The sequence below is a fragment of the Phocoena sinus genome, chromosome 8, assembly GCF_008692025.1.
Source record: "Phocoena sinus isolate mPhoSin1 chromosome 8, mPhoSin1.pri, whole genome shotgun sequence".
Classification (NCBI taxonomy): domain Eukaryota; kingdom Metazoa; phylum Chordata; class Mammalia; order Artiodactyla; family Phocoenidae; genus Phocoena; species Phocoena sinus.
Window position 1 is genome coordinate 20,053,135 of NC_045770.1, and position 9,529 is coordinate 20,062,663.

The 9,529-nt window shown below is 36.6% G+C and overlaps 1 protein-coding gene across 1 annotated transcript; it reads right to left on the reverse strand.

Annotated features, from left to right (window-relative positions):
* Positions 1–2,701: 2,701 nt before the first annotated feature.
* On the reverse strand, positions 2,702–4,868 carry TEX12 (testis expressed 12). Its single transcript, XM_032641427.1, has 4 exons — positions 4,798–4,868; positions 3,928–4,039; positions 3,787–3,838; positions 2,702–3,027 (listed from the first exon to the last, which is right to left on the reverse strand). Exons 1-4 carry the CDS (start codon positions 4,855–4,857, stop codon positions 2,883–2,885), a joined length of 369 nt encoding a protein of 122 aa, XP_032497318.1. The 5' UTR covers positions 4,858–4,868; the 3' UTR covers positions 2,702–2,882.
* Between the last annotated feature and the right edge of the window lie 4,661 nt (positions 4,869–9,529).

Genomic DNA, 9,529 nt, shown 5'->3' on the forward strand with positions numbered 1-9,529 from the left:
AGGGCCTGTGCTCCGCAACGGGAGAGGCCACGGCAGTGAGAGGCCCGCGTACCAAAAAAGAAAAAAAAAAAAAAAAAAACTACCTATCTGACCCCCTTGAGAAAGCCTTCTAGTAACTTCCAGTAACTTCTAGTAACTCCTTTTAGGAGTGCCACAGAAATACTTTTAACATTGACACATCATGCCTTCCTAGCAAAGACACATAAGTGCATTTCAAGAAAAGAGTGGTTACACAGGGAGATCAGCTCGGTGCCTTGTGACCACCTAGAGGGGTGGGATAGGGAGGGTGGGAGGGAGACGCAGGAGGGAGGAGATATGAGGATATATGTATATGTATAGCTGATTCACTTTGTTATAAAGCAGAAACTAACACACCATCGTAAAGCAATTATGCTCCAATACAGATGTTAAAAAAAAAAGGAGTGTTCAAACTTGTCAGAAGGGAGAACAGAGTATCTTAAACTATTCTATACTCCCCACAGTGTCTAGCAGATCATGATGTACAAAGAGACTCAATATATATTTTGATTTGTAATTAGTGAAGAATAATTTATAAACTTTATGAAATCTTATTGAAATGAGTGATAAGTATAAATCAAAGGGCAAATATATTCCTGCAATGCATATTTCCAGTTGTGAGGTAATTATTCTCATGTGGATGGTACCAAAGACATCCAATTTGATTAAAAAATAAGCATTAATTAGGCTTTCAGGAACTTTTTCCCCAGGAGGTACCTGTTCTGACCAGTAAACACACTGTGACTAAAAATCAGTTCCCAAGTCTTATACACACCCAATGAAATGATCAAATTTAACCTACACAGGGAAGAACCAGATGCTGAACAATGGTGACACTATCAAGATATAATATAATATGAAATCCACTCTGAAACAATGTTAGCCTTATCTTTCACATTAATAACAAATGCTTAGAAAAAAAATAACTCAAGAACATTTCTTAATGATGATAGGCCAGCAGAGTCATCTTCGTATTTAAACATTAAATAACTCTAAGGTAACAGAATAACTCAAAGTCCAGCTGATTTGTCATACCAACTCAGAGACAGTCTTCCTGTTGCACTCAGTATTTAAAAATCCCATTTCTATGGATGGACCTAGACTCTGTCATACAGAGTGAAGTAAGTCAGAAAGAGAAAAACAAATACCGTATGCTAACACATATACATGGAATCTAAAAAAAAAAAATTGGTTCTGAAGAACCTAGAGGCAGGACAGGAATAAAGACACAGATGTAGAGAACGGACTTGAGGACATGGGGAGGGGGAAGGGTAAACTGGGACATAGTGAGAGAGTGGCATTGACAAATACACACTACCAAATGTAAAACAGATAGCTAGTGGGAAGCAGCCACATAGCACAGGGAGATCAGCTCGACACTCTGTGACCACCTAGAGGGGTGGGATAGAGAGAGTGGGAAGGAGATGCAAGAGGTAGGGGATATGGGGATATATGTATATGTATAGATGATTCACTTTGTTATACAACAGAAATTAACACAACAAAGTAAATCAATTATACTCCAATAAAGATGTTTAAAAAAATTTTTTTAATAAAAAATTTTAAAAATCCCATTTCTAATCTTCATTGACCTCCAACCTATCCTGTGACGTTAACATATCCCTCTACAAACCAAGTAATTTTTTCCACTTAATAACCAATACTTTTAGTAAATATTCTTTTATTTCACTGTTTTCAGTGCTTTCTTGTATGAATATTTATTATATGTGGTATATATGCCTTAAAATAGTAATTTGATGAAATGAGATTTTAACATTTAGAAGGCAGCAAGGCAAACATGCTGTCCACCTGAGGAATACCAAATTCCCTGTAGTACTGCCTGTAAATATGTCCAAATTTGTGATTGCTTATATAGGCAAAATATACAAATAATAGATCGAATTATCTATATGATTGAACAATTGGTGCTGTGATTTTTAAAAATTTGATCAATATAGCTATCACATGTAATTATATAACATTAAAAGTTTTCAATAAAATCATAGCAGTACCTTCCAACAAAGGGAGGATTTTTTCAGCTAGATAAATAGTAGAGATTTCCTAGTCTGAATTCAATTTCTGCATTATAATAGGATTGAAATGACTCACTGAGATTGAATTGTTTAAACAATCTCTTTACTTCTGGGCCACTAATCTTTATCCTATACCACACAGCTAGCTGCTAAGGCTTCTAAATATACTTCATTAACTGTACCATTGATATGGTTGACGTGTAAAAAAGTCAATTCATATAAAGTTCTGGTTAGTAATTTCTGGTTTTTATTTTACCACAAGACAATAATTTTAAACCAAATTTTTATTAGCAATGTATAATAATAATAGTGAAAAGAATCAAATGGTAATATTAAATAGCAATAGCACGGTTTAACTACATATTGAGAAACTGGACAAATTACTTTTGGGTTTTAATTTTTTTCAATGCTGTCCATGGAAAACATCTTAAAACTATCTCCAAAGCTATCTATCTGCTATTTAAACAAAATATTCTAAAAGAAAAGGTACAATATTGTTAAATATTATCAAATCAACTCACTGAGTCTTAGAAATTTAAGCAAGGTTAGGAGGTTTAAGAAAAAAAAAGAAGAGGCTCCATATACAATCTAAATAGTTTACACTTTTATAAAATATGACAAATATCTGACTCTCAAAAGAAAAGTTATGTATCATATTAATGTCCAGTTTAATGCCCCTTTTAAATCGAGAAAAGAAATTTAAGGAGTTTCCCCTTCTATATTTAAGGTATACATTTTCTTAACAACTGGAGAGCATTCAGAGCACAAATGTCATTCTTTCATTACAACAATAATGGGCTTAAATTCTCAGCTTATTTTAAGTACACAATTTTATCTGTGTAGTGTGTTTGCAATCACCGTAAACCTCTGTCTCAGGAGCTCTCTTTTCTGTATTAGAAAGTTTTCAATATTATTGGCTTCTTTGAAGAGTCCATCTATCTCGTCAATATAAGATGCATCTACTGCTGCTCTCTCACTAATGGGGAAAAAAAGTTTTACATTAAACTAAATAGTCATAACATCTAAATACACTATCATAGTGACGTGTTCTATTATGCTATATTTGTTAGCTACTTCATTTAAATGGCTTTGTACATCAAAAAGCTTCATTAATTTACAAGCACTGCTCAGTAAAAGTTAAATTAGTTCCACAAATATTTTTGACTACTCAAAGTCCCTTCACACAGCAGAATGTGTATCTTACACATTATAATTCTAATACTAAACTATATACATTATCTTAACAGCCACACAAACCATTATTCAAATATAGTGACTGTCCAGTAGTTTTAAAAAACACCTTATAAAACATGATACTCTCAGGCCAATAGAATATTTAAATTCAGCCTTCAAATATATATTGATAATATTTAAACATTTCATAAATATATTTATCTTTAATATCACTCTATTATTATGGTTAACTTCACCAAATGGTATCTTTCTGAAAGTTTTTTCATAAAAATTTAAGTGTTTTATCATCTATTGATAATTAGAGAATAAAATATATCCAGCCTTGTTTCAGCTCTGAGAGTATCAAAAGATGTTTAGTAGAAACGGTAGTCTTTGAAAATAAACAACTAATCTATTATAAGAAACTGAGGTAGAATAAGAAATTTCAAAATTATAATTACTAGATAGGTTTTGTAGCCCCTGCACTAAAACTTCCCATTACGGAGTTTCCAGAAGAAAACTTCTGTGTGTAAAATCAAGAGAATATACTGTAAGTACTTGCCTTAAGATCTTTGCATATGTAGACAACATTAGATTAATTTCCTTGCTCATATCTGTTCAAAAATAAATCACTAAGTTAACTATAATAAACTTTCCATATTACAATATCAATGTATAGAAATACAAGCACTTTATAGATCACCATTCAAATCTTTCTCCAGGGCTTCATCTTTATAAAATAGTCCAGAGCTTTCAGAGAAAGAAGAATCTGATTTTCCAAGAGAGGACAGTTGTGGACTATCTGGCATTTGAGGCTAACAAAAGAAAGTAGAGAAAATATGTAAATTGCTAGCAAGATGCTTAAGATATATACATTCTGTTAAAAAAAAAAAAGCAAATAAAACTTCTTTCAGAAAAAAGCAAACATGCTGGAAATTATATACTCTTGTGTCCTGATTAGTTATTTGTAATTTTATTAACCAGGAAACTTTTAGGCCCAACTTTGTTCAACATAATAATTTTATTATGTGTTTAGACTTTAGTATTAATCCCCTGATGAAAAAGTTTCCTGTATCTTGAGCCAGCAGATGTTTTCCATAGCAAAAGAGCAAAACTTTCATTTGGATTAACAGCCATATGTTTGCAAATTTTTGCAAGATAACATCATCTTTAAGGGAACAAATAATGTTCCAAATGTAAACAGATCAATTGGTGGGGTAGCAGTGAAGAAGAGCAGGATGCAGTGCTCTTTTTCAAAACTATCAGCAAGTATAGTACCTAGGTATCCTACTTAGATATCAAAATAATTATGTAAAGTCTTATGTATTATAAAGGCATGAACCCACTTCTATCTCTAGATCACAAATTACCACAAAGAAACCTCCCAATAGTTTCCTGGAGGCCTATACTTACTGAAAAGGCAGCTGGAGTCAACATAGCTCCTGCTGGGACAATCCCAGCTCTGGGAATATGAAGACATTAAATTCCATTTATCAGTAGAATTATCTTAAATGGAAAAAATTTGAGACGTATATAAAATAAAAGAGTAAGGCTCCACAAGCACAAAGATTACCTCCAACTCTCTTGGTCTCTTGCAGTTTCTAGAATCAGGTTTTACAGGGTAACTGGCCATATTCTGGAGGCAAGAGCTGCAAAGTTTAGAGCAATGTCAATTTTAGGTACAAACTCATGCTGCAGCTCTCTTGAATCCTTCCCTTTCTTTCCACTCCTCCTGCCACTGTTAGTTTGGGCTCTCATTATTTGTCACTTACCTAACCTACTCAAATTCTCCCTTCTCTGTTTCATTCTACCAACTGCTGTTTGGGCAGTCTTTCAAAACTCTGATTACTGCATTCCCTTAACTCAAAAAACCTTCCCTTGACCATTCATTGCTCCAGAATAAGCTCAAATTCTACGGTAGAGCATCCAAAGTCATATATCACCTGGGCCAACCTACCATCCCCTTGATTTTCTTCTACTCCCTCTATATGCAGTCAGCCAAGCCTGTCTCTTTGGCACTTTCTGCCTTGTCTCAGGATTCATTCTGGATTTTTCAGCCTTCACAAAATCTTAATGTTGAAACAAATCTTACAGTTCATCTAATTCAATCTCAATTTTACAGATATGAAAACAGAGGCAGAGATAGTTGACCAAACTCAAACATGTAAAACTGGGCCAGACTAGAACCAAGATCTCTTCTAGTCTAAAAGAGACTTCTGTTTCCACTGTCCTATCTTACCTTCACATAGCATCAAAATTTACTTTTAAATTACTTTCCCATAAATTCTGAAGATAATTTCCCTGGGAATCTGAAAGATTAAGTTTAAACTTGAAAAATGTTGAAACCTAGAATGGTATAGTCTCTACACCCTAACAGATAAGGATCTCTGTCTACACTCAAGTTATCATTTACTTTGCTTGCTTTTTGAGAAACTCTGCTGACCTGGAAAATTGTAATGAATCTGTTTGCTTAGTCATGTATAATATTCATATATATGACAGAAACACAGCAACAACAAATAATAAAGATGTCTGTTTTGGGCTTCCCTGGTGGCTCAGTGGTTGAGAGTCCGCCTGCCGATGCAGGAGACGCGGGTTCGTGCCCCGGTCCGGGAAGATCCCACATGCCGCGGAGTGGCTGGGCCCGTGAGCCATGGCCGCTGAGCCTGCGCGTCCGGAGCCTGTGCTCCGCAACGGGAGAGGCCACAACAGTGAGAGGCCCGCGTACCGCAAAAAAAAAAAAAAAATGTCTGTTTAGTAAATTCCATATAGTGCTTCTACATTCCTGTCGGTACCATTCTAGTATATAAACTTAAGCGCTATAACGGTAAGACGCTGAAAATACTACACATGCACAGCGAGAACCACGAGATTGGTTTTCATCTCCCTTCCTCTTTTTCTCTTCCCTTTTCCTTTTACACCTCTTCTCGCCTCTCTCAAAGTAAAAGAACATGCTGTATGTCAAATCAAAACTCTTCTAATTAGGTAATTCTGCTTCTGTAAAAACAGATTATCTATCATAGTTTAAGCCCTCAGCTGAATCAAGGCCTGGTCTAGAGGCTGGGCCTCCCCACCTGTGACAAATACCATTCACAGCCACTGACCCCAGCTGTGCAATCTGAGGCGTTGGTGCCTTCGTCATTACCAAGCACTACCCCCAGGCCTTGTGCAACCGTTTTCTCCTCACCTTCTCTTTCCTCCCACCGCCATCTCGGCCTACCAGGCCATCCCACCTATCTTGCTTCTCACTTCCCGCCGCGCCCCTCCTTTCTTCCCCACTAGCGTTTCAGCCCCACTAGAGACCCTCCGGGTAAGTGTCCACCCTCTCTCACTGCCTTGCTTCACACCCTGTCACACTCTCATCGGCACTCATCCCCACAGACCCTGCCCGAGAGCAGTCTGCGGCTCGGCGGCGTCGGGAACTTACTCGTCAGCCAAAGCACGGGAACGGGGAAGCCCGGCATACACGCGAGTGCGCAGGCTCGGGCAGGCGGATTTCCCAGCGTGCAGCGCGCAGATTACGTGAGGCGCCTGCACCGCCTCCCGCGCTGCCGAGGAGAGGGGTTTTTTTACCACCTTGCCTCTCGCTTTGGGGTCTCCGTGAAACAGGACTCGCCACCTCCGAGTTAGTGTCTGGGGAAGAAGGGAGAGATCTGAGACTGGTTTCTCAAGAAAGACCAAGGAAGAACTGCCAGAGGAAGGCTGGGTGTGTCCCAGCCTCTTGGAACCTCAGAAAAGGAACACGAAATAGTAGCACACCACCACCACTTTTCAAATAAAAGTTACATCCTGTCCCAGATGGTGGGTCTGCAGCAACGGTTTAAACCTGAGTTCCCCTGGCCCTCAAGCCGAGACTTTGTATCCAGAACCTACGTTCCTTCACCTCTTTCTTTTTGGTGCAGCCAAACTTTCGGAATCACACCGGTTGAGAAAATTCCCTTCTTGATGTGTCAATAACTAATCAACTTCACTGGCAGCTTTGAAAAAAAATTTTTGTAACACACGTGGCTCACGTATTTGAAGTTTAGCCTTATGGGGAGCTTTAATGTGGTGACTCTGACCTGCAACTTGAAAGATAGACGTTCCACACTTAATGCTCCGTTAGTTGTGGAAGAAAATAAAAAGCATATCACCTCATAAAACAGAGGTCAGTAACACTTCCCATAAATTCCAGGTCCACAATCTTGCACCTTAGCAAATTATGTTTAACACATACATATTATTGTTTTTTTCCGTTTGGCTTATTTAACTGTTAGTTGTCAAGATGTAAGTATTGTGTGCATATGTTTATTTATTGGTTTGTGGAAAAGCCAATTGTTTCAAGTAAGCTCCTAGGAAAAAAGTACTTGGTTTAACTTGAGTTGGCATTATTGTGAAATGTAAGTCATTTAATAAAGATAGACTAATGGTTATGGTGCAGTTATTGATAGTCTTTAAAGGATTCTAATCACTATCTGAGGACTGATAGCAAACTGTATTGAAATGTTCCCTATTTGTGATAAAATGAAGGGAAAAGTAATGAGTTTTTCCTAAAGTTAATGCACTCACTTTAAAAGATTCTTTTATTCTGTTACTATGTCATAAATTTTTTGATGTTAACGTGTCCTCTCAAGAAACAAAAAATATAAAATTTTTTAGATTTTTAATGTCCTTACTTGGTAAAATGTAAAGTTATCCACTCAGTGTTTATCTCTTCTTCATTATTGTCATTGTTGTTGTTATTATTCTTAATGGTCCATCAAATCCAAAAGTCTGAGAAATACTGACCTAATTCCTCTCCCAGCCTTCACATTGTATGATATCTAAACAGGTTGTTATCTAGTTGTTAAAATATTTCCAGGAAAAAATGATTCCACCTAATACATAAATGTTTACATCAGATTAAGAGAACAGCATAGACATTTTATTTTTTAAATCTTTTCTCCATTGTATAAGCTACATAAGTGAGAATAAGTGAGAGGGCACACGGGGTTATAGTTGTCTGGTGCTTTAGAATATTCAAAGAATGAGGACACGGGAAGGGGGAAGGGTGAACTGGGACAAAGTGAGAGAGCGGCATGGACATATATACACTACCAAATGTAAAATCGATTGCTAGTGGGAAGCAACCGCATACCACAGGGAGATCAGCTCGGTGCTTTGTGACCACCTAGAGGGGTGGGATAGGGAGGGTGGGAGGGAGACGCAAGAGGGAGGAGATATGGGGATATACGTATAGCTGATTCACTCTGTTATACAGCAGAAACTAGCACACTATTGTAAAGCAATTATACTCCAATAAAGATGTTAAAAATATATATATATGCTCTTATTTAGGATCTCACAAAAAAAATATTCAAAGAGCTGTCATCATCTCATTTAATCTTCGCAAACAACCCTGTGAAGTAGGTAGGACATAGAGAAATTTGGGTTGCTCTATGTCAAAGGAAAAAATGTTTGTCCCAAAAGTAAGAAATGGGTGAATTATGCATTATATATCTTTATAGCTGGAGAGAAATAATTGGCAATGGACCATTTAAAATGAACTTGCTTAGTGTTCTACTTATTTAAATCACAGTTTACTTAATGCTTTTGTGTTAATTGGCCCGATTGGACAACACAGAGGATAAAAACTTATTTCAGTTTCAATCGTGTATAGTCTTATCATACACTTTTTTTATATATATAAAATTTATTTATCTATCTATCTATTTATTTATCTTTGGCTGCGTTGGGTCTTCATTGCCGTGCACGGGCTTTCTCTAGTTGCTGCGCTTCTTAAATGTGCTTTTTTTTTTTTTTCTTATAGTCACTGCACCAAGCACCTTCAGCCATCCTATCTTAGACTTCCTTTGTAATCACTGCTGTGGACATGATGTTTTATGACCTTATGAAATGAAAACTCTATCTTGTTAAAAACAAAAACAAGCAAATAAACAACGACAACAAAAACACCTCAACTAGCTGCTTATATAAGCATTTTGATTCCTAACTCTAGAACCCCTCTGTTTCCATACAGTCTCTGTATTGGCAAAAAAACAAAAACAAACAAAAATCACCTTGTTAATTCCCTTGCTAGCAAGGTAATACAATTTAGCACATGTTCAAGAGAAAATGGTCTAAGAAACTTTGTTTCTGCTAGTTACTTTCAAAGCTGTGATAGTAACGCTCTGTTCTTTAAAAGTTTCATTTTAAGTGGTGTGATTACATTATAGGAATTATCTTGTAGGGCTGATTATTCAGCAGTGGTAGATGAGAGAAAAAAAATGTGCTGAAGTCTGAGTAGAAAGTTTCAAAAGAGAAAGATTAATTCGAGAAAAGATGCT

Coding starts and splice junctions, on each gene's coding strand:
- TEX12 (XM_032641427.1), bottom strand. CDS start 4,857: ATGGCCAGTTACCCTGTAAAACCTGATTCTAGAAACTGCAAGAGACCA. Junction 4,040..4,797: donor AGAGACCAAGAGAGTTGGAG/GTAATCTTTGTG, acceptor TTCTTTTGTTAG/CCTCAAATGCCAGATAGTCC. Junction 3,839..3,927: donor CCTGGAGAAAGATTTGAATG/GTGATCTATAAA, acceptor ATTTTTGAACAG/ATATGAGCAAGGAAATTAAT.